This window comes from Scyliorhinus torazame, chromosome 16, assembly GCF_047496885.1.
Source record: "Scyliorhinus torazame isolate Kashiwa2021f chromosome 16, sScyTor2.1, whole genome shotgun sequence".
NCBI lineage: Eukaryota > Metazoa > Chordata > Chondrichthyes > Carcharhiniformes > Scyliorhinidae > Scyliorhinus > Scyliorhinus torazame.
The window spans coordinates 134,515,261-134,541,680 of NC_092722.1; the positions used below are offsets into that span (position 1 = coordinate 134,515,261).

The 26,420-nt window shown below is 45.4% G+C and overlaps 1 protein-coding gene across 1 annotated transcript in view; it reads left to right on the top strand.

Annotated features, from left to right (window-relative positions):
• Window positions 1–26,420, top strand: part of dntt (deoxynucleotidyltransferase, terminal) — a 488,317-nt gene that overhangs the window by 384,783 nt on the left and 77,114 nt on the right. Inside the window, exon 18 of the mRNA XM_072477618.1 lies at window positions 20,750–20,833. Within this exon, the coding sequence (XP_072333719.1) occupies window positions 20,750–20,833 (84 nt within the window). The remainder of the gene's footprint in view (window positions 1–20,749; window positions 20,834–26,420) is intronic.

The window sequence follows — 26,420 nt, forward strand, 5'->3', positions numbered from 1 at the left end:
TCTAGCTTAGAGACAGGGCTGTTACGTAGTGAGCCACAAGACCCCCATGAAAATTGGTTGATGGTGAATCAGCAGCCTGTTTAACATCTTTCCTAATTTTTATTTGTATTATTTCAAGACCTTTTGGTCCATAAAGAAACGGTGCCCATTGTGATTCATACATGTTATTAGAAGCTCAGGTGGCTAAATGGGTGTCATCAATGCATTTCAGGGTGACTATGGGTGATTCTTGATTCCTTTTTGTCATTTATTTATGTTAACATGCGGGCCAATGTTTGGGGGTTGGTGGGAGGATGGCATCGTTGTTATTGATATGGGGATTGATATTATATTCGTTACTGATTATTGTTTATTGTTGGGTGTAAATCTGAGAGAAAATGTGAAAAAGGAGGAGAATAAAAAAATACTTTTAAAAATCAATGCATTTCCGGGATCTCAGGCATCTTGTACAAGTGTTAGGGAGCCTTTTGCTGCTGGCTTATTGGAGGCTCCAACTTTTTTGAGGCATCACAGAACCAAATACTGACTGATCTGGAAAATATTACCAGCGATGGTTTAAAATAAATTATAAAGTGTTACATAGTTTAATCTAATGGTGACTTTCACTACAGTGGCAAAACTAGCCCTCATCATTGATCCCTATATCTAGGGTGAGATTTTACTGCTGGTGGGACTTTTTGATGTGCAGCCAGCGAGCAATAAAAAAGACCATTGACATCGTCAGGACTGGAAAACCCCTCCGACAGCCAATGGTGAGCTGCCTCCGCAACCAGAAAACACGACGTGTGGGGAGGGGGTCAGAAGCCTGGCACTAGTCTCCAGACCAAATTCTAGTAAATAGATCAGGGGATGAATAATCTGTGGAGTAGAACCTCAATCCTGGAGTCTATCAGCGAGATTCTCTGGCCTCCCCGTGGCATATCCCTAGGCGGTGAGAGGTGGCCCGCTGTTGACCGGCAGCAGGATCTTCTGCTGTCAATTGGATTTCCAATTGAATCCATTCCACACTCGCAGACCGGAAGATCCTGCCGGCATGAACAGCCGGAAGATCTTGCCCTGTATGTATGTGATTGCTTCCTTGATATTTAAGGAAAGTTACAAAGGACACGCAGGTTCTGCAACGTTTTGTTGTATTTTCCAAGATAGATTGAAGTTCATCAATACACATAATCTAAAATTAGTTTCATAAACACTGTGATATGAGCAGCATGCCAATAATGTTACAAGAGATAGCCATATGGATGATCAATCTTTGTAATTGGAGGTCTGCCTGGCAAGCATCTAGCCAAAGCATCACCTCCTCACTGTCGTAAAAAGTGCTCTTTTTGCAACATCTTTTATGCCTTTTCCAGAGATAGACATTATTGCCCTATAAGAGTTCCTGTTAATCAGAAATATTCAATTTCATAGAATTTACAGTGCAGAAGGAGGCCATTCGGCCCATCGAGTCTGCACCGGCTCTTGGAAAGACCACCCTACCCAAGCCCACACCTCCACCCTATCCCCATAACCCAGTAACCCTACCCAACACTAAGGGCAATTTTGGACACTAAGGACAATTTAACATGGCCAATCCACCTAACCTGCACATCTTTGGACTGTGGGAGGAAACCGGAGCACCCGGAGGAAACCCACGCACACACGGGGAGGACGTGCAGACTCCGCACAGACAGAGACCCAAGCCGGGAATCGAACCTGGGACCCTGGAGCTGTGAAGCAATTGTGCTATCCACTATGCTACCGTGCTGCCCAAATGGAGCCAGAAATATTCAACGGAGCATCAAGGGCGGCACAGTGGTTAATACTGCTGCCTCACAGCACCAGGGACCCGGATTTGATTCCAGCCTAGGGTGACTGCCTGTTTGGAGTTTGTGCTTTCTCCCCATGTCTGCATGGGCTTCATCCAATTTGCTTTCCTCCCAAGTCCAAAGATATGCAGCTCAGTGGATTGGCTGAGCTAAATTGCCCGTTCATTTCCAAAGAAGTGTAGGTTAGGTGGGTTTACCATGATCACTGTGCAAGGTTACGGGATTGGGTAGCAGAGTGGGCCTCGGTAGAGTGCTCTTTTGAAGGTCAGTGCAGACTTAATGGGCTGAATGGCATCCTTCTGCACTAAAGGGATTCTGTGGTTCCTTGTTCATTGTTTAAACCATGAAGTGAAAGCCCACCACAGCTTTTTTGCAAATTGTTCCTAGGATGTGGCAACACTAGTATTTGTACCTAATTGAGATGGTTTTAGTAAGCTGCCTTCTTGAACAACTGCAGTCCATGTGATGCAGGTACACCCATGGTGATGACAGGAATTTCAGATTTCTGACTCAGTGAAAGTGAAGGGAGTCCCAAATCTGACGGTGTGCAACTTGGAGGGGAATATGCATTTGGTGGTCTTCCTAAGCATCTGCTGCCTTTGTCTTCCTCGGTGATGGAGTGCATGACTTTGGAAAGCACTGTCAAAGAGTTGGTGAGTTGCTGTGGTAGATCTTGTAGGTGGAACACACTGCTGCTGGTATGTTTGTGGTGGAGGAAATGAATGCTTAACATGGATCAAGTACTGATCAAGTGGGCAGTTTAGTCTGAGATGGATTTGAGCTTCTTCAGTGCTGTTAGGAGTCCAGGCTAATTAGATTGGGCAGGCATATCCCATGGACACATTTTTAAAAATGCACAACTCAGTGATTGCTGATGTTAAGATCGGGACTGAAGTTGCCTGTAGGTGATGCTGCCTTTCCTTTTCTGGGATTTCTCTTCTTGCACCTGACCCAGGGTAATGTTCGGAAGCCCTGGGAAATATCCATGCCAGATAGTTGTGATGATATCTGAACTATCATCTATGTATATGATATAATAACTAAATTGTATGTAAACATTAGTGCCTGTAAATATAGATTAGTATTCTAACATCCGACACAGGTGGCGTGACGACAGGAGAACATTACTGGAAGACGGCCAGATCGTGAGACAGGATGCATTCTAGTATCCAACCACAGGTGATGTGGCGAGAGGAGAACGTTACTGGAAGACATCCACATGTGACACAGAGAACCTGGACAGCACAGAGACTGAACCTGGATAGCAAGCACAGAGTGCAGTCGCATATTGAACATAGAACATACAGTGCAGAAGGAGGCCATTCGGCCCATCAAGTCTATAACGACCCACTTAAGCCCTCACTTCCACCCTATCCCCGTAACCCAATAACTCCTCCTAACCGTTTTGGACATTAAGGGCAATTTAGCATGGCCAATCCATCTAACCTGCACATCTTTGGACTGTGGGAGGAAACCTGAGCACCCAAAGGAAACCCACGCAGACACAGGGAGAACGTGCAGACTCCTCACAGACAGGGACCCAGCGGGGAATCAAACCTGGGATCCTGGTGCCGTGAAGCAACAGTGCTAGCCACTTGTGCTACAGTGCTGCCATTGAACAGCTCCTGAGTCAACAGTAATTAATAATAGTTAATCATAGTTGTTTGTATTTAGCCGTTGTATCTAACTAGAATTTTATAGATATCATAGAAACCCTTTAGTGTTTTAGTTAATTAATAAACAGTTTTGTTCATTTACAAAGTCGTATGTTCTCTGGTCACTTCAACTTCAAAGACCTCACCATTACATGGTACCACGGAATGAATGTCAAATGGGTGTAGTTAGGAAAAACTAGAAAAGGCAAGAAAAATCGTAAAGGACAAGAAAGAGATTGGCTGCGAAACTCGGGACGACCAGATGAAGCGAGATGGAAACACTAAAGACTCCCAGCCCACTCCTCACGACTGGTAACGTAGACGTCAACTGGCGTGCTCTTAAACAACAATTTAATTTTTAGGTGGAGGCTCAGATCAGAGGAAAATAGCCTCACTGATGACTGTAACTGGTCCCCAGGCTTATATAACACGTTCCAGTTTGCCTCGGAGGACGACAGAAAAGGCTACGATAAAATAATCAAAAATAATCAAATACTTCGATGACTACTGCCATCCGAAGAAAAATGCAATTTCAAATTCCTAGCGGTGCACATCTCCAAAAATCTGTCCTGGTCCAACCACGTTGACGCTACCACCAAGAAAGCACAACAGCGCCTATACTTCCTCAGGAAACTAAGGAAATTCGGCATGTCCACATTGACTCTTACCAACTTTTACAGATGCACCATAGAAAGCATCCTATCAGGCTGCATCACAGCCTGGTATGGCAACTGTTCGGCCCAGGACCGCAAGAAACATCAGAGAGTCGTGAACACCGCCCAGTCCATCACACGAACCTGCCTCCCATCCATTGACTCCATCTACACCTCCCGCTGCCTGGGGAAAGCGGGCAGCATAATCAAAGATCCCTCCCACCCGGCTTACTCACACTTCCAACTTCTTCCATCGGGCAGGAGATACAGAAGTCTGAGAACACGCACGAATAGACTCAAAAACAGCTTCTTCCCCACTGTCATCAGACTCCTAAATGACCCTCTTATGGACTGATTTCATTAACACTACACCCTGTATGCTTCATCCGATGCCAGTGCTTATGTAGTTACATTGTATACCTTGTGTTGCCCTATTATGTATTTTCTTTTATTCCCTTTTCTTCTCATGTACTTAATGATCTGTTGAGCTGCTCGCAGAAAAATACTTTTCACTGTACCTTGGTACACGTGACAATAAACAAATCCAATCCAATCCAATCCAATGTAACGTTTGGGCGCTATGTCTTTCGTATCCGGTTACAAAAATCAGGCGAAGCATTCGACTCTTTGCAACAGACTTGCGTCTTAAAGGGCAATCCTACAATTTTACAGACCTGCAGGATTCTTTAATCAAGGACCAAATTGTTTATGGACTTAAAAGCGGCACGTTTCACGAACAATTGCTGCGCAAACAAAATTTGACTTTATTCGATGCAATACAGATATGCAAGGCCAGCAAAGTTGCATTGAAACAACTCACGGAAATCCAATCACAGGGAATGGCACAAAATGAAAAAGCGAGACCGACACCATCTTTGCTGTGTTGCAGCAAAACAACCAACATGGTCAACGTGGGGGTGGTCATTTTAAAAGACCGTCGGAATACGCCGCTTTGTGTGGCACAACGCACAGCCCTGCATATGGCAAAACGTGTGCCAGATGCTCAAAGCGCAACCATTTTCCCAGCAATGCCAGTCCATGGAGCAAACACAGGTGCTGAGGAGCATCAACTACATAAATGAAATGAGAAACAATGTGTGGTAAACCACGTTATTGCATTATATGTATTGTATTGTATTGTGCATGCCTGGGCTTGTCCAGGCTGGCTCCGCCTGTGGCTCCTGCCCTTGGGCTTCTGTATAAAGGTGGCAAGTCTCTGCCTCCGGACCCAGTTCGGGTCCAGAGGCAGGAGGCTTGCTGTTTAGTGTATTAAAGCTTCAGTTACGTTCATCATTCATTGTGTGTTATTGATGGTGTATCAATTTAATACACTAAACTCCTGGAGATGAACTCATCACTCAAGGCTGATCGCTTGAAGCTGGACCCACAAGCAGCCGACGCTACAGAAACGTTTGAACACTAGCTAAGCTGCTTCGAAGCGTACCTCGCATCCTTCAACAAAGACTTCACAGACCTCCAGAAGAAGCAGGTCCTCCATGCACGGGTGAGCCCAAGAGTTTTTCTCCTCATCAGGGACGCCCCCCTCGTACGCGGAGGCAATAATGCAGCTAAAAGGACATTACGTGAAATCCGTTAACCAGGTATATGGCAGGCACCTCCTTGCCACGAGACGGCCTGCCTTTTTGACTCCGGGAGCACCCGTCCTGGCTGACAGTCCCGGGGTCCGTCCATCTCCAGATGCATGCGAGGAACCATAAAACCGACCCCCTCGTCGAGAAGGTCCTGCTCCTCCATGCAAACGCCCAATATGCCTACGTGACACACCAGGACGGGCGGCAGGACACGGTCTCCCTTCGGGATTTGGCACCTGCAGGCTCCCCGGCGACCATCACCACCACCCCCCACCCTACACCGTCTACCCCCACCCCTGCCCACATCCCAGTTCGGGTCCAGAGGCAGGAGGCTTGCTATTTAGTGTATTAAAGCCTCAGTTACGTTCATCACTCGGCGTGTGTTATTGATGGTGTAGCACAACGCTTCTACATTGCAAAATGCCGAGCGGAGTAGGCGATATGAGGACACCAGTGCAACAGATGCCGATAAAGATTCATTCTTCATCGATATCATCAAGAAAGACGTGGAATGATTCTACGAGATAAATGGGAACCGGCCAGGTAGACAATTAGACAATTCAGCTAATGATAAATCAAACTAGCACATTCATCAAAATGGACACTGGTGCGAGAGCAAATTTAATAAACGAGGCAGACCTCAAGAAAATGTGCATTCAGCCAGACAATGAGACACGACGCACAAATTAAGACGCTTGGAAAATGCACTCTGCAAATAGAGGTTAACAACCAATAATATTTGGTGGACTTTGCAGTTGTTGAGGTGGATAAGAGATCACTCCTAGGCATGACAGCATGTGAGGCCCTACAACCAGTCCATGACTATACGACCAAGACAAAAATTTCTTTGAACTCGATGAGTTGCTCGGCGACTATGCAATCGCCGATACAGAAATTCAAGGCACAGACACCGACTGCATACAGATGGCCCACATGGCAGCCATAGATGAAAACAGACGCCAGAGAACAAATCCAAAGCTCAGACCGCAGCTCTGATCATAAAAAAACGCTATCAAGATGCTACCGAAAGCATGGTGGGTCTAGAAGACACGGTTGCCTTGAGAGCATGCAACAACACAGTGACCAAAACGGTGAGTCAAATGAGATAATAATCACAATGCAACCACATCTCAACAGGGCAAGAACTACTAAACCAAAACAAAAGAATCATAGAAAACAATCAGCTAATCATAAAGCAGCAAAATGCTGAGATGACTTGCAGCACCTGGACACCAGATGATATCCCTTGCAGCACATGGACACCAGCTGATATTGAACAGCACAAAAGTGAGCCCTGGTACAGAAAGGAAATCCCTGAAGCCAAATAAAACGGATCCATTTCCTTCAAAGCCTAATCGGGAAGTTGTGCTGGCACCAAAAGCCGGTAAGATATTTAAACATCACAAGCTCAAGACAAGGAACACCCTACACATCGAAGATGGTGAAACAACAGAATCAGCCAAGAGACTGATACAGACTTTATAAAATGATGGACATTTAAAATTTGCGTGCATTCAATTTGACCCATTTAAAATTCATGTGTCTGTAAATAGTTTATATGTGCATGTCAATGATTTAACAATCATTTTGAAAAAGAGAAGGCTGATATGTGACCTATGTGGGTGGCAAAGTGGATAGCACTGTCGCTTCATAGCGCCAGGGTCTCAGGTTCGATTCCCGCTTGGGTCACTGGCTGTGCGGAGTCTGCACGTTCTCCCTATGCTGGCATGGGTTTCCTTCGGGTGCTCCGGTTTCCTCCCACAAGTCCCAAAAGACATGCTTGTTAGGTGAATTGGATCTTCTGAATTCTCCCTCCATGTACCCGAACAGGCGCCGTAATGTGGCAGCGAGGGGCTTTTCACAGCAACTTCATTGCAGTGTTAATATAAGCCTACTTGTGACAATAAAGATTATTATTATTATTATTAACTATCATCTATGTATTTAATATAATAACTAAACCATATGTAAACATAGTGCCTGTATGTACAGATTAGTATTCTGGCATCCGACCACAGGTGGCGTGGTGACAGGAGAATGTCACTGGAAGACATCCACATGGTGAGACAGGATATTCTAGCCTCCGACCACATGTGGCGTGGCGACAGGAGAACGTCACTGGAAGACACCCACATGGTGAGACAGGGTGCATTCTAGCATCTGACCACAGGTGGTGTGGCGAGAGGAGAACGTTACTGGAAGACACCCACATGTGACACAGAGAACCTGGACAGCACGAGACAGAACCTGGACAGCAAGCACAGAGTGCAGTCGGATATCGAGCAGCTCCTGAGTCAACAGTAATTAATAATAGTTAATCATAGTTGTTTGTATTTAGCTGTCATATCCAACTGTAATCTTAGTAGATATCATAGAAACCCAATCAATAAACAATTTTGTTCATTTACAAAGCCGTAAGTTCTCTGATCACTTCAACTACAAATACCTCCCATCCGTTCAAACAGAGACCATTACCAAGCTAAATTTCAATTGGTGGCAACAAGAATACAGTATGGAGGTGTGAAACAAAAGGAGTGGTGAATATAGCAAACAGCAACAATCAGAAGAAAAAAAAGATTGTATTATCCATTCTACTCAATGTTTAGTTTTACATAAATAACTGGAAGAATTCAAATATTACAAGTCAGCCAACCTTGCCTTAAAAAGTATTGTTCGACAGAGATAACCTGGAGGTTTCCCACTGGCCTGTCTAAAAGGGCACTCAGCTAATTGAAGAGCTGTGTTGCAAAAGACTGCAGGAAGATACATTTTAGGTGGACAAATTTGCATAATTACAATAATTCTGGGGGAAGTAATGACACCAACATACACTTGAAGCGTGAACTCAAATCAACAAATTATTTCCTGCGGAGCTGAGAGTTCAGCGCCAAGTGCACTTGGATCTGTCTACATGCCTAAATGTGCAGGGTTTGCATTCTTGGAGCAGGGTGGCGGTTGCACTATGAACCCGCACAACATCGGGATTACATCTTTTCCCCCTCCTCCCTGTATCTAAATTGAAATAGATTTGTGTTTACCTTTGTTTCACTGATTCTTTCTTTTCTCAATATTGTCTCACTTTCAGGTCACAAAGAATAGTCCCATCAAAATTTTCCTACATAATTTCTGGCATTAATTTGGACAATATAAAGGTAGTTGTGTTTTACATGCTGTAGGTGAGAAAAATGCTTCTTTGCAAATTCTGAGCTGTGGACCTGCTTATTTTAATGTTAAATTCCTAATGCACTGTTCCAGGCACCTCTCGGGTGTCAATGAAGCTTCTGTAGCAGGAGGTACAGGCAGCTGCAGATCTCTAATTATGCAGAATTCAGTTTGGCTGGATGGGCGGGATAGAATCTTATGTTTCCAGATTTATATGCCTGGGTAATCTGGGCAATAAATATTAACTCTTTATATAGCCACAGTCACTAATGTAAAATAACAAAAGAAAATCTTTTATTTTAAATGTATTTTTAAGGAACAAAGGCATAAATCTGAAACAGAAAGTTATGAATCTTAGTGTTATGACCCCCAAAGGGGTTTGTACCTGCATTGTATTAGATTGGAATACGAGCTCCCCAGATGATTAGGGGGCAGAGCTTCACCCAATTGGAGGATCCCTCACAGGATATAAACCCCGGCCTGGGAACAAGTCAGAGAAAAGGACCCTGAGGGGGAGTGGAGACTATGGTATTGAGGTGTAGTGTAATAAACCTAGTTGTATCCTGTCTGTCTGGCTACGTGTGGAGTCCTTAACTTTGGTCACAACACTTTGGATAACAGTAGTATCTACTTCTGTCAGAATGTCAAGCATCATATTCCATGCAGCTATCACTGTACAGTAAATACATAAGGCCACTCAAAGGCTCAGGTCCAGGAACAGACAGTGTATATATGATTCTCTGCATCAAGTCCGCAGTTTGTGTTGGCATCAGATTGTGGTTGACCAGCTCCTAACTGTTTTTGTTGAAGCAAACATTAGCGAGGGTAATTCCCAGGAACTGCTGGTTTCACAGCAAGGCAACGCCTGCAAAGAGGAAGAAGATTTGAAAAACGACCTGGATATTATTATTCCAGAATAAAAAGTTTTCAGATGTTAAAGGTAATTATTGTTGCATTATTAAATACTTCGGGGTGCAGTTGGAGATGCCATTTTGGATAAAATTTTAAACTGAGGCCCAGTCTGCTCTCTCAAGTGGCTGCAAAATATCCAATGGCAATATTTCCAAGCAGAGCTTGGGAATTCTCCCCATGCCCATCCAATGTTAATCCCATCAATCAACATTGCTAAAACAGATTGTCTGGTCAATAGAATATTTCTGTTTCTGGGAGCTTGCTGTGCACATGATGCAGGTTGTCAAAACCCGATTTCAAGAGTTGCATTGTGTTTTCTTGGGGGCATTGGAGGCGTGTGAGGAGGTTCTTGTAATGGAGAGAGCATTGTCCTTGGTGGATTGAGTGAGCGCATTTAATCCTGTCTCTGAGGCCTGGGTGTGGGTTGGCATCCTGTCCCCTGGTCCGATGTTATCCTGTTCTTGATGTTGGTCAAGAGGGGTTGGGGATGGCTGAGTTGGCTGGATATTTCCCCTTCCTGCTGGTTGTTGACCGCTTGGGTTTAGGTGAGACGGCGTGTAGGAAGCATTGAGGTTTTGTCTTCGATCGTTGGAATCCTTCGAAGATCCTGACGATTGCTCACTTTCTTTGATTCTGTCAAATCTTTGATTTCTGCTTTCTTCGTGCACCAGTGGAAAGGTCTTTACTCTGATAACTGCCTCACATCTCATTGTTATCCTAGACTTTTCTCCCTGATAATTATGTTGCTGCTTGTTGATGTTGTCAATTTATTTGTTTACGGGCAAGTGAATAATTCAGGTGCGATGTCCTGCGCTGCTGGTTATCCTGATTTGATAACTTTATATCATGTTATGCTCGACATTGAATTCATGATTTGTGCAAAGTATCTTTATCCTAATGTGTCCTGGGGGGGGAGAGTTGAAAAGAGATGGAGTGGGAAGAGAGGTGGAGATTTGGGTTGGTACGAGTAGCCCTGTCCTTATTATGTTTGAGGCAGGTCCCCCCAGTGCGAGCTAATCTACTTTTTTTTTCAATTTAACGCCCTTTCCTTTTTCACGCACAGGCAGATTGCGTGTTATCCTGTTGACGACTGGGATTTGTTTGGCTGGAATGGATTGTTGGTGGTTCCCAGTCCTCTCCTTGTCATTCTGCAGTTATATTACACTCTATCTGTTCTGGCCTGGGCCTGGAGAAGAGTTTAATTTGCGCTGTGAGTGTTAGCCTGTTTCGCTTTTAGTTCTGGGGTTCTCGGAATATTGTTTGCTTCCTTTTGTCATTTTTTTTTTAAGCTCTGGGTGTGATGTAGGTCTGAGATGTTGTCTCACCAACCCGCCACGTGTTTTTCGGCGGAGGAGGCGGCCCGCCAATGGGATCTACTGGTCCCGCCGTTGTCAACGGGCTTCCCATTGACTGCACTCCTCGTCGACAGGAAACCTGTGCACCGGCGTGGGACCGGAATATCCCGCCCATATTGGGGATTTTGTCCCTGAATCATCCGGTCTTATTTGTTCCCATTTTTAAAAAAAATAGCCAAACAAAGGAAGGAAACACCTTAATTATGTTCTCCTTCCATCATTTTATCCACCCAATGGTGGGATTGAAAGTCAATGGTCAAATGTCCAAGTTGTATTTACTGCCACAAGAGGCTAAGGCAATTTTGTACAAAATAGTATCCACAGCAATTAGCACAAGAGTTGCTCGCATTTAAGCAAAATTAATAGCAAAGGCAAAATAGTTTCATGGTATTTGGCATCTGTCCAAAAGTTTTGTACATAATAGCAGCAATGTTTCATATAGTATTGTATGCATGAACACTCATTCATACACAGCTAATCCTGCTATTACGTCTCTTGTATTTGGAGGTTTAAACGCAGATTTAATCATCGTTTGCTGAAATGAAATCAAATGAAATGAAAATCGCTTATTGTCACAAATAGGCTTCAAATGAATTTACTGTGAAAAGCCCCTAGTCGCCACTTGAAGCAGGGTTACTGGAGCATTCCTTTGCAAAAGTGCAATTTGTCACTTGCCTGGTGGTAAGCCAATTCAAATTTTCCAAAACTCCCTGATTTTTGACTAAGTACCAGCCCTGATTTAATGAGACATCTGTTCTTGTTCCAGTTGTGTTTTGCCGCACTCTGTTGTTATGCTACCTTATCTGTAACATCTGCTGCAGTTTGAACTTCTAATTGCAGTCAGAGCTTTTGAACGATTCTCTTTCTGCCCATTCCAAGAACTTCATCCAAAAAATTCATAAATGTGCTAACACTGCTCCATAGGAAGCTTAACTAGTTTCAACTGAGCCCATCGGGGGTTTAATTCAACAACATCCTTGAAATATTACTTAATGCATCGAAGGTATTACTTTTACCTAAGAGACAACAAACCCTGAAATCACATATGCTCTGAATGTTTAACGCATTTCAAACTTCTCTACAATTCAGTGGAAAGTTCGACCCATTCATTTTAAGGGTGTTTCAGGGAATGAATGCTGGTGGGATTTACCACACAACCCGCCATGTGTTTCGCGGCAGAGGGAGGCAACCCGCTATTGGCTAGTGGTGGGATCTTCTGGTTCCGCTGTTGTCAATAGGGTTCACCATTGAATGCACTCCTCGCTGCCGAGAAACCCCTCGCAGGGGTGCGCCATTGGCAGGAGTGGAAGGTTCCACCGGTGTGAACAACCGGAAAGTTCGTGCCTGGGCATTTTTGTGTTGTAATAATCTTTATTACTAATAATATACTAATCAATCTCCCGGTGGAACACATGGAATAAGAGTTTCTCCACTTGTGAGCGGACATCCAAGATTATGGGGCTCATAATCTTGCTCTGTAAAAGTCAGCCTGGACTTATTCTGTGCATGCCGCCATTGTGGTCATCTTCTTTGGTCCAAATAAACTTCCATTTAACTATCTTCTCAAGCCCCCTGGGCCTTCACACTGGCGACAAGGAAAAAACAACGATTGCGATTCCGGATGTCCCATTGGAATATTGTTGCACAGGAATGAGATCGGAGGAGTTTTGAAAATGCTGCTCTTTGGGAAATTAATGGCCTTTGATGCAGGCCTGGCGGATTGGACCCAATATGCTGAGTGAACGCAGTATTTCATCCAGGCAAACGGCATCAGTGGAAAGGACTAACGGAAGGTAATCCTCCTGACCGTCTGCGGGGCCTCAAACTTTGCCATAATCAAGAGCCCCACTTACCCGGCAGCCCCGGACTCAAAGTCCTTTGATGAACTCGTGGAGTTAGTGGTGAATCATCACAACCCAAAACCGTTAGTGATGACACAAAGGTATCTGTTTAATACCGCTGTGTGGACTCCGGGGAGTCAGTGACAGACTTTCTGACATGACTCCAAATGCTGGTAGAGGCAGAACATTGTGAGTTTGGTTCATCTCTCTCTGAGATTGGTGTATGGGATCAACAATTTGGCAATTCCGAGGAAGTTATTGGCAGAGCCAACCTTAGACATGAAAAGAGCCATTGAACTCACCATGTCACATGAGAAAGCTGAGAAGGGGGTTCAGGAGCTCCAGAGTTCCATTGCCTACAGTGTCCATAACGCTGGTCAGCCGCTGTACAGAAGTTCAGCGCCCTCTCAGGACAATGCTCGCATGATCCGATTGCAACCAAAGCAGCAACCAAGTACACAATGTTGCATCCAGACTCAATGGCTAAGGGCCACTGCAGACCAGTGTGACACCTCTTTGGAGGTTGGCAGGGAGCACCAGCGGCATTACCATCCTTGAGGTTGTAGAATGCACGGCAACAAAGCCCACCAGAATTGACAAGGGACACACTGCCCTGGGCAGATGACAAGGGTGTCCAGAGCCAGGGCCTTGCATGTGACCCAGTCTGAGGAAGATGACCTGATGCAGCTGAATTGCATCACTGCCCCTAAAATAGCTCTGATTCAGATTAAACTTTAAGTCAATGGAGCTGTTGAACATCATAGGGATGTTCCCAGTTACCGACAGACAGCAGGCAGTCAGACTTCCACTTATAGTGGTATAAGGGCCGGGACCCAACCTATTTGACCACGATTGGCTACAAACACTAAGTTGGTTCGCCTCTGCGGTTATTATAAATTGGCAGTGAGCAGGGCCTCACTGGACCTGTAGGCCATGCCATGTGTAGACGACCTGTACGCAAAGCTAGCGGGGAGAGGCACTTGGTCATGAAGCTGGACATGAGCCATGCCTATTTCCAACGAGAGCTAGATGTAGAATCAGGGAAGTACGTTACCATCAATACCTACAAGGTCAGTACAAGTAAAGTTGACTTCCTTTTGGAACTTCATCCACATGCACGATCTTTCAAAGTGTAATGGAAGGCATCCTCTAGGGATTGCCCAAAGAAGCGGTAGACTTGGATGACAGATTCATTTAGGAGCCAATGAGAAAGAACACCTGGACAATTCATAGTTTACTCAGAACTTACAGTGCAGAAGGAGGCCACTCGGCCCATCGAGTCTGCACCGGCCCTTGAAAAGAACACCCCACTTATCCACCCTATCCCCGGAAACCAGTAACCCCACCTAGCCTTTTTGGACACTAAGGGCAATTTATCATGGCCAAACCACCTAACCTGCACATCTTTGGACTGTGGGAAGAAACTGGAGCACCCGGAGGAAACCCATGCAGACACGGGGAAAACGTGCAGACTCCGCACAGACAGCGACCCAAGCCGGGAATCGAACCTGGGACCCTGGAGCTGTGAAGCAACAGTGCCAACTACTGTGCTACCGTGCTGCCCACAATTTGGAAGGGATTCTCCAAAACGGGCATCCAGAGAGGCAAGTGTGTGTTTTAGGTGAAACCGTTCAGGTACCTGGGAAACTGTGTGGATAAGGATGGCTTGTACCGAGTAGTCCAGACCATAAAGGGAGCCCCGACCAGAAAACACCACTGAATTTAGGTCATTTTTGGGGCTCGTGAATTACAATGGAAATTTATTGTAAACTTAGCCACTCTGTTGGCACCCCTTCACGTGCTGCCTCACAATCTGGTTTCTACCTTTGTGAGCAAGGTGTAGGGGACCGGTCATGCTCTGATGTATTTAGGATGGACCTCTTGGTAAACGTAAAAAGAACCATAAATTGGCCTGCGGTGCGCCACAGGATAAAGCGTTTGCCATGTCAAAGAGGCAGCAACCATTCTCCCAGATTTTGACACATTACGGCCCTTCAAGGCCACTTGTCCTCACATGCGATACCTTCCCATATGGCATTAGAACAGTATTGTACCATCGATGGGATGATGGCACTGAACACCCAATAGAATATGCATCTAGGACCCTGGCCGATGCGGATCGGCCGTGATATACACGGTAAAATAATTCCATCCCTATGTCTTTTTTTTTTGCTTTTTAAAAATAAATTTAGAGTACCCAATTAATTTTTTCCAATTAAGGGGCAATTTAGCGTGACCAATCCACCTACCCTGCACATCTTTGGGTTGTGGGGGTGAAACCCACGCAAACACGGGGAGAATGTGCAAACTCCACACGGACAGTGACCCAGAGCCGGGATCAAACCTGGGACCTCGGCACCATGAGGCTGCAGGGCTAACCCACTGCGCCACCATGCTGCCCCTCCATCCGTATGTCTAACGGTGCCCTATCTATATCATCACTGACCATAAGCTCCTGCTAGGCCTATTCGAGGAGGACCAGGGGATTCCTTCCATAGTCTCAGCCCATATCCAGTGCTGGACATTGTTATTAGCAGCTTACAAATACATGTTTAAGCATCACCTGGGTGTTCAGATAGATAATGCAGACAGCCTGAGCCGATTCCCTCTGCCTGTGAACCCACCCTCTCCACCAGTAATGGACAAAGTCATGGCAACGCTGAACTTTATGGACACTCTGCCCATGGCAGCTGCGCAGATCCTGAGGGGTCCCATGTTGGCAGAACTACACCTCATCGTCCTGCACGGCGAGTTGCAAGAAAGCGCCTCCCCCTCTGCCCGGCAGAGTTACAGCCCTATCTCATGAAGCAGCAGGAGATCAATGTGGAGGATGGTGTCCTCCTATGGGGAGCTCACGTGATCGTCCGCAGCCGGGTCAACATGCGATTCTACAGGACCTGCATGGTGGACACGCCAGAACCTCGAAGATGAAGATGCTCGCAAAGAGCAATGTGTGGTGACCTGGAATTAATGGTAAATTGAACACCCACGAGATACTGGAAGATCTGGCCACAGACAACGGGACCCCGTTCACGAGTGAGGAATTCTAATCATCTATACATGCCAAGGTGGTAAGGCACATCGAGACTGTTCCCTAGCACCGTCTTTGAATTATTTGGCAGAACCGGTGGTTCAAAGGTTCAGTAAGGGCATGAGGTAACAGAATACAGGCTCTCTTGATACAATCCATCATGGACATGGACACAGGAGCATTAGCACTTACAGACAACGCCACAACCGGAGCTGTGCCTCCGCAGTGACCCTCCGTCAAAGGTAATAATAATAATCGCTTATTGTCACAAGTAGGCTTCAATGAAGTTACTGTGAAAAGCCCGTAGTCGTCATATTCCCAGCGCCTGTTAGGGGAGACCGGTACGGGAATGTGATTGACAGCTTGATACACACTCCCTGACCCAGCATCACCGCCAGCAGAGGCGCAGCCACTTGTGAAGTGGCAAAGAAGGCCGCCTCCGCTGGCCACTGGAGGGAAACATACGGATGGGAGGGGCGTAGGGTTGGGCGTAATAACCTTCACAAGGCCCATAGGGATACACTAATCGATCTCCCAGTGGGACTTGTGGAATACGAGCTTCTCTGTTAGTGGCCAGAGACTCGCCCAGCTGGGCTTGTTACTTTGTTCTGTAAAAGCTGGCCCAGACGGGGACCAGCGTTTTGGTAATCCCGGTCGGGACTTATTGTGTGTACACCGTTTCCATTGACCCGAATAAACTTCCATTGACTTACCTTCTCGGGCGTCCTGGGTCTTCATAGTGTCTAACATAATTGCCACTTTTCTTGTCAAATAGTGTTTTACTGTGAAGTTTGCAACAATTATTTGTCTAAGCATGATGGGCCAGCTCCATATTATATGAGACATGCCATTCAAAATGCAACAGTTTCAAAAATCATTGACAAATTAGATTTTGTTTGTTTACATGACCTACTGGGATGATGTAAGTCATATTAGAATACAAATGGCAGATCTTCTCGCGACTGAACAAAACAAAATTCTCAGTTAATGACCTGGAGACAATGGCTGTTCACCATTGACCTCAAAATAAGCCACACTAAGAAATGTAGCAATGTCTCCGTTGAGAATTTCAGCTCCATTTCTGTGCAGTGCTCCTGCAACTGGGAGCAATGACTTTGTTGGGCATTTACAGCATGGAGCTGCAGTGATATCACCAGGCCGCCCAAGTAAGCAACCTTATTAAAGATTCTTAAGACACTTAAATGGAAAATAAAAAAGCAATAAAATAAAATCACTTTTAGAAATAGAATAATATAAAATGGTTACAGCACAGGCACAGGCCATTCCAACAGTCACACCCCTGTAAGATCAACACGGCTCGTCCCACTCCCCCAATGTTTTGGTTGCTTTACAAATTTTCTTTTCAAGTTGCATGTCCAATTCTCTTTTGAAAGTTACAATTGAATCTCCACCACATTCCCAAATGAACATATGAATGTATTAATTAGGAGCAGGAGTAGGCCATTCAGCCCTTCAAGCCTGCTGCACCATTTGATAAGATCATGGCTGATCTGTTTGTGGCTTCTACTCCACATTCCTGTCAACACATTGTACCCCTTGACTCCCTCATCAATGAAGAATCTAACTAATTCAGCCTTAAAAATATCCAGTAATCCAGCCTCCACTGCTCTCAGGGTGCAATGTTCCAGAATAATTAGGTTAGAGCAGACAAGTATAAAAGAGCAGCATGATAGCCCAGAAAGATTGGGTTAGAGCACACCAGACTAGTGCGACCACACAAGACCTACTTGTTATTTAGCGATGTGATTGGGTCACAGCAAACCAGAATATCACTGTGTGATGTCCCAGAGTAATTGGTTTAGAGCAGACCAGACTATGACAGCACCAAATACCAAGATTCGATTCCGACCTCTGGTGACTGTGTGGTGTTTGCACATTCTTCCCGTGTCTGCGTGCATTTCCTCTGGATGCTCTGGTTTCCTCCCACAGTCCAAAGATGTGCAGATTAGGTGGTTTGGCTTAGCTCAATTGCCCCTAAGTGGGGTTACGGGCTAGGGTGGGGGATTGGGCCTAGGTAGGGTGCTCTTTCAGAGGGTCGGTGCAGACTTGATGGGCCAGATGGCCTCCTTCTGCACTGGAGGGATTCTCTGATTCTATGGCTCAGAACCCTCAGAGAGGAAAAAAAAATTTGCCTGCTTTTTAAACTGTCGCCTAATTCTAGTCTGTTCCATAAGGAGGAACACCATCTCAGCATCCACTCTGTCAAGTAAATCCTCTCAGTATCGTCTTTGTTTCAATAAGGTCACCTTTCATTCTTCTAAACTTCAATGTCACACAGGCCGAACCTGTCCAACCTTTCCTCATAAGATGGTCCCTTCAGCCCAGGAATCATTCAAGTGAACCTTCTCTGAACTGCTTCTAATGTGCTTATGTCCTTTCTTTAGTAAGTAGGCCAAAGCTGCACACAATACTCCTGGTTTGGTCTCATCAATTTCCTGTACAAAAGCAGCAGAATACCTCTACATTGGTATTCCATTCCCCTTGAAATAGACAACAACATTCCATTTGACTTCCTAATCTCCAGTGCACTCCAGATCCAAACTAATTGCTGGGCCAAAAATATTTTCCTTACATCTTCACTGGCCCTTTTGCCAATCACCTTAGATCAGTGTTCCTGTTTCTCTCCACTCCTGCCAGTGGAGACAATTTCTCTCTATATTCTGTCTCGAGACCCCTCAGTCTTTTCAGCCCTCCGTCAAATCCCCCCAACCATACCTGCTATTCAGTTCAAAGGCAATTAGGGATGGGCAACAAATGTTGGCCTTGCTAGCCATGGCCACATTCCATGAAAAATAGTGATTCTTTCCAGTCTCTTATCCCAGGTACAATTCTTGTAAAGCCTTTTCAACACTTTCTCTAAAGCTTTCACGTCCTCCTAAAATGTGGTGCCCAGATTTGAACACAACCTTCCAGCTGAGATCAAACTAGTGTTTTATAAAGGTTCATCCTAACTTCCTTGCTGTTGTACTCTTCTGCTTTTATTTAAAAAGCCCAGGATCCCGCCATTTTATCCACTTTCTGAATCTATCCTGCCACCTTCAATGATTTGTGCACATATTCCCATAGCTATCTCTGTTCCTGAGCCCCACAGGTAGATCAAATTAGAAATTGGGACATACACTTGGGTGAAGGTAGAAGCTAAAAGTTTCTGTAAAGGAATGCATTTTAAAATTGTTTTGAAAAAATTATCTTTTTAAAATCTACTAGGTAAGCATGGCACGGTGGCACAGTGGTTAGCACTGCTGTCTTACAGCACCAGGGACCCAGGCTCAATTCCAGCCTTGGGCGACTGCATGGAGTTTGCATGTTCTGCCCCTGTCTGTGTGGTTTTCCTCCGGTGCTCCAGTTTCCTCCCAGTCTAAAGATTTGCAGGTTAGATGGATTGGCCATGCTAAATTGCCCTTAGTGTCTAGGGATGTGAAGGTTAGCTGTGGTTGCGGGGTTATGAGGATAGGGTAGGAGAGTCCCAGATAGGGTGCTCTGTCAGAGGGTTGGTGCAGACCCGATGGGCTGAATGGACTCCTTCTGTACTGTGGGGATTCTATGGATGCTAATTAATCATTAACAGCATTCCACAGGTTGGATTTGACATGCTGGGTGGGAGGTAGGGGGAGCCCATCTTCATGTCAACGGTTGCCCCACAGCAATTTAACACTTGACCTAGCCAGACATCTGGCGAGAACTCTGCCTCTATCTCGGTAGGAAGGTCTGCTTTAGCTGTTGGCTAATCAGATGGCTGGCAGCTCTGTAGCCATTGTTGAGACTACAGGCAGTAACCGCGCTGAGGACCCCAGTCTGGTGAGGGGACTGAGGTGGGTGGACATTCGGGCTCAAGAGATGGAAGGAAAGGTTAAAGAGGAGAATGGCCTAGTTGACTGGGGGGGGGGGGGGGGGGGAGGATTGCTTCCTGTGTGGTGTAGGACACACCTCATCATGATAAAAATATGAGCAAGGGTGCAATGAGGCCTTTAAGTGGCAATTAATTGGCCTTACTCCCTGACATAAAATTTCTGACAGGCTGTGCAAAGTCCAGCCTCGGGATTATAAAATTATCTTCTCAGGGTCATTTGTATGGTTCAAATTTTATTAATCACGTGGTCATTAAAAACCCAGTGTCACCTGAGGTTATTCATTAAGGCCCCACCTTCTCAACCTTGCCCCCCGCCTGAGGTGTGGTGATCCTCAGGTTAAATTACCACTCGTCAGCTCTCCCCCTCAAAGGGGAAAGCAGCCTGTGGTATTCTGGGACGATGGTGACTTTATCTTTTTTTTTAAACTTATACCTGATTTACATCTTTTTCACTTTTTATGGGCTTTCAAATAATGATGGAGCAGGAGAATTAAAATTCCCACTGATTTCATTGATTGCCACTTCAGAGTTTAGAGTGGAGTTTGTGTCAGATCCCTGACTATCACTTCAGGGGTGTGACTGACTATTTCCACCTCCTGTACAGCATCTACTATGCTTCATATGGGAGATTCAGAGTGACTTGCTCTTTATTTTGTCTCCCTCCATGTTGATACAGCGAATTTTCCCTCTGTGCTCATTCAGTGCCTACTTGTGGACACACACCATGTTATACATTGTCCTGCCAATCCTTGGTGTTGATCAACCAGAGAAAAAATTTGAAGATTTCCTCGGATCAAAATTTTGGTCAATTGCAAGCTTCAATCTTAATGTGTTTTAGTAACTTTTGTTCCTTTTTTATATTTATTCAGCAGTTTGAACGAGACTTGAGAAGATATACCAACTATGAGAAAAACATGATGCTGGATAACCATGGTCTATATGACAAAAAAAAGGTACAATCAAACACAGAAGATAACATTTTTAGTTGACTCGGATATGTTTTGAGGAGATTCAAGCTAGGTTATAATCCTAGGTTAAACATTTTTTCTGGATAAATGATACGCATGATAAGTGCTTAGAAAAATTAAATCATTCCTATTTAATGTATAGCGTATTGCATGAATTCAGACCTGTAACGTAACAGCTAACAGGAGTGGCGTGAGATCCTAGTAAACTGTTGCAGTGAGGCAAGAATTTGGCTTTCCTGAACAGTTAGTGGGAACAAGTCACATGACAACTGACTGACGGCAATTAACCCCTTTTACAATAGGGAGGGTGTTAACTTGCAGCAAGTTTCAAAGCTAGCTGGTGAGGAGTCTCGTTGATCGAAGAACATTTCCCCACCGTTTTATCCGTAATAACACATTAGTCCTTACATTGTGTTAATGTAAGACTAAATCTGGTTGCAAGGTCTATAGCACATAGAATTTAAATATTTCTGTCTCTGTCCCATATCTTTGGATCCATGGCAACTAGGGTCATGTGACAATGGAAGGTTTACAATAGAATTCTGATATTCTACAGATTTCACACTTCTCGCCAATCTCTTCCGTTGACCTTGTATACTCTTCATCAAGCGCGCCTGCATCTTTTAGAAATGTCATGGACAGGAAGGAGTTAATTTAAACAGCATTAATTCCTCCTCTCACCACCTGCCCGTTAACAGGACGGTGTTATTTCTTTCTCTCTTTATAAATTGTAGTCTATTCCCCAACCCCTTGATGTTGGTGTGATCCAATTTTCCATCAATAACCCCACAGTAAACGAGATAGGATGAACTCAAATGGTTAATTTATTTGCAAACATGCAACATGAAAAGAGATTTTACGATGCCCCCCCACTCCCACCATATTCAGATGGTAAAGGCAGGGATCAAGAAAAGAAAGATTTACAGTATAGAGACCTTGAGGAAAGAAATATTGGGCAGAATTCTTCCTAAATACGGCGCTGGATGGCTCCAGCGGCTCCTTTCCCGCTAACTGATCCTGCACCAGATTCTGCGTTTGGAACCTCATTAACTATGCACAAATGTATGATCATCCATTTCACCTGGCAACTGATTGGTCCGCCTCCTCTCAGCTATTGGGTTTGAGGGTACTGGCGCCATATTTAAACATCAGTCCAGCACACTCGTATCGCTTTCTCCAGCCCATCTGTCTTCACAAGACCGTGCAACATGTCTGGAACCCAGTGGGAAAAGGCGTGTAGCCGCAAGAAGAAGGAAGCACAGCTTTTACCACCAGCTCCCTTGAGACACTTATTCAAGGAATCCGGGTCCACCGCACGTGCCCAACCCAAGGGGCGGCAAGAGAAAGCACATGAGCCTCATCTCTCTGGCCTGGGAGGTCATTGTCCATGAGATCGGCGCACCTACCACCTACCCATTAAGCGCCATCCAGTGCAGGAAGCAGATGAATGATTTAATCTGCTCCATCAGGGTAAGTTCTCTCTCAGCTCCCTCCATTATCAAACTATCAACATGGCATCATGTACTCAAGCAACAATCTTCTTCACAAATCTCACACATTCAGTCATGGGTGATACGGATCAATACTCACTCTCTCAACAAGACTTTCAAAACACCACCATCCTGTCAATTTACACTTATTTTGTTCTGCCATTTTTCACAATGGTTGCTAGGATGCAAGGATTGTAGTTTTCTGCCTGAATTTATATTTTAGTTTTGAAACCTCACATTTACGTAATCATCCTGTGCCATCATATTCTATTCCAGAAAGCCAGCTGGTGAAGGATAGAACTGGAGCCAATCTTTACATACTTCTGTATTTATGTATGGAGTTACACATTACACTGTGCACCTCCTAAAGAGGCAACCACAATTTTGGTCTGTGGGTCTCAGATGTATCCTTAGTTAATACCCAAAACTTATACACAATTAATATAGTTAAGATTGATGGGGTAACAGTGGTGGCGGATGGGGAGGTGTTGCGATATATACATCGGGACTGGCCAACTTAATTGAAAATTGTTGCTCATCTGGCTCGTATTTTCGTCATAACAACTGATCAGTGCATTGCAAGGCCAGAGCAGAAGATTGTAGATTAATACCATATTATGCTAGCTATTTTCCCCAAAATGTTATTTGGTTCTTTGGCAACCACTCGCTATCGGGTATGATGGTCCACTTAAGAAACTCTGAGTTACGGTCATGGGTTCTGTCATAACCCGCCACACAGGGTGGGAATGATTGTCTTCTCTCTTGGTGGATGCTCGTTCATGAAGCTAGATATGAGTAATGTGCATCTGCAGCACAAAATTGACAAGTCCTCCGGCAAGTACGTTACAATAAAAATGCACATGGGTCTCTACAAATACACCCGGCTGCCTTTTGGGGTGTCATCGGCATGTGCAATCTTCCAGCGAGTCATGGAAAATATTCTGCAGGACTTACTGTGCATCACAGTGTATTTGGATGACGTACTGCTCACAGGGACTACCGACCAGGAACATTGGGAGAACCTTGAGGCAGTCCTTCTCAGAATGTGGTGTCAGCCTGCGCCGTGTGAAGTGTGTTCCACGTGAAGGAGGTGGTCTACTTAGGGTACTGGATGGCTTCCACACAGTTGCTGAGAAAGTGCGGCCATCAGGATGGCTCCGCCCCGAAGGACACCACAGAACTTTGTTCGTTTTTGGGGTTGGTTAATTACGATGGGAAATTTGTCCCGAACCTCACAGCCATGCTGGCTCCTTTGCATTTCCTCCTTAAGAAACACCTGGCCTGGGTGGAGTACTGTCCAGGAAGCGTCTTTTCTGCATGTCAAAAGACGATTGTCGTCCTCAGAGTGCTAACTCACTATGATCCAGCCAAACCTTTGATCATCACATGTGACGCATCACCTTGCGGAATTAGGGCCGTCTTGGCCCATCAGATGGCCGGGAGCGGCCCATCGCTTTTGGCTCTCATACACTGGCAGTGCAATTGAGAAGGAGGGGTGAGAAAGTTTAATCAATACGTCTATGGCTGCCATTTCTTTGTTGTTACAGAGCATACACCTGTAGTGATCTCTGTATGTGCATGTACATAATGGGTTATGGGTTAATGTGTAACCAATAGCACCAGATGATCACTAGGGGGCTGGACCAACAGGGGTATAAAAGCAACCGCATTGTGCCTCTCTCACTCTCTTTTGGATGTACTGTGACCAGGACAGGAGTATAAGATTAGCTCAGATGGTTAGTGTAGTTAAGCATAGTTACTGTATTTAGATCTAGTTAACCTTATCACTAGTATCAATGTTAAAGTAAAAAACTCACGCAATTATTGTTATAGTTACTCAACAAACCTTTTGTTACTGCTGGACGAGTTTGAGTCTTCTTCATCGAGATTCAGAAAACCTCATCAGCAACCAAGGTTTGAGTAACACATATTACACTCCGTAGTATATCAAAACATACAAAGAAGTATAATAAAGGATGATACAGGAGTGTAATACCTTGTTAGGTCTTTTCCGCGAGGACAAGGCAATTCACCCATTGCCTCTGCACGAATCCAGTGCTGAGCCCTGTTGCTGGCTGCTTATGAGTGCACATTTGGTTGGGTACCCATGTTGCACATACCGAAGTGTTGAGCCATCTACCCTTGCCAGCCGATGCTTCCCCACCTTTCCCAGTTGGACAAAGTGGTCACCGCGTTGAATTTCATGGACTCCCTGCTGGCCGCTGCATCGCATGTCCGCGACTGGACGCAGATGGACCCCATTCTTGCCATGGTGCCGCATCTCATAATATATGGTGGCCAGCATCGGCAGCTGCCGAGCAACTTACGGGCCATTTTCTCAAAGTTGTCTGAATTGAGTGTGGAACACTGTGTTCTACTGTGGGGCACACAGGTTGTTATTCCGGCCAAGGGTCAAGAGATCATCTTGAAAGACATTCACAATGTGCACCCAGGGCGTCCAAAACGAAGATGTGGCCGGGCTTGGATACTGACATCGAGATGATGGCTCAGCAGGGTTTGGTCTGTCAGGAGCACCAGAAGCTCCTTTCATCGCGCCCCTTTACCCCTGGAAGTGGTCAGGTTGCCCTTGGGCTCAAGTGCACGTGGACTTTGCTAGTTCGTTCCTGGGCTCGACGTTTCTTTTTTTAATAGATGCTCATTCCAAGTGGTTAGAGGTCCACAAAATAACAGCAATCGCCTCCCGTGCGACCGTTAAGTGGCTGTGTTTCGCTTTCTTGGCGCACGGCAGTCCTGAGGTCCTCATCACGGACAATGGTGCTTTTTTCACAAGTGATTGGCGTTTCTGAAGGCCAATAGGATTTGACGTGTACGTACTTCCTCGTACCACCTGTTGTCGAACAGGTTGTCAGAGCAAGCCGTGCAGACATTTAAACAAGGGTTCCACAAGCCGACTTCGGGTTCGATGGATACAAGGCTGGCTCATTTCCTATTCTCCGATTGGACCACGCCAAATATGGTGACTAACGTTGCCCTGGCTAAGATGCTCATGGGCAGACGTCTTCACACCCACCTTGTGCTGTTTCCCGATATCAGTGTGAATGTGTGCAGTAACCAGGGGCTGCAAGGGCATGCCCTATTCAACGAAAACCACCCCGGCAATTCACACCTGGTGACGCGGTATTCATCTGCAACTTCGCTGATGGCGCTCAGGGACTATCTTCCATCGGATGGGAGGTTCCCAGCAGGTTCAAGTTCGCGGCCAACTAATGGAACGGCATCTGGATCACTTTTGTTCATGGAGACTGCTCCTTCGTAATGTCCCTTTTTACGACCTGACCTGGATCGTCCTGACCCAATATCGGATCATCCCATTGTGGCATCCCGAGACTGGTCTTGACACCTACATTCGGGATGTCATCTCTTTGTATTCCAATGTGGAAACACAGGCTTCTGAAGACGCTCATGCGGATTCCACTGTGCAGCTGCCACCAGCCAACCGTCCGTCCCGGCATTTCTGTAAGAAATGGCGTTTCCCTTCGCTGTCTACGACGTCAGACCTGGTGCCTCGACTACACGATGCTCCAACTGCTCCAAAGAGAGTCCATCGTCCTCCTCTTCATCCTCCTTGTCCAGGGTTTCAAGGGTGCCGTCTGCCGCATGGGACATACAGGGTGGGAATGATTGTCCTCCCCTTGGCACTTGCGGAGTACAAGCTCCCTTGTTAAAGGGGCAGGGGAAATTCGATCAATGTTGTATATAAGGTCGACCAGTTTGGCACATACCATTATGACCTGGTTGGACACTATCGGGAGCTGTGTATTATAGCCTTGTAAATATTCCTAAGTTTCTTTGATACAACTCGATGTGGGCTCTCCGTGACTTCATACGGTTCAGTGGATTCTTGCATGGCTGATGAGCCTGATCCTAGAGCCGCATCTTCGACTGCACACTTGGAAGGTGTTTATGGGAGGTAGGATCAGTCATTGTACTCTAGATCACTGGTGTTCCTTTCTCAGACTCCTTTACCAGGCCTCTTCTTGCCGTTGGGTGTCCCTTCAATCAGGAGACTCCTCTAAGTAGGTCTCTTCTGAGCAAGGGTCTCCCAGTCATTGCATTTCTTG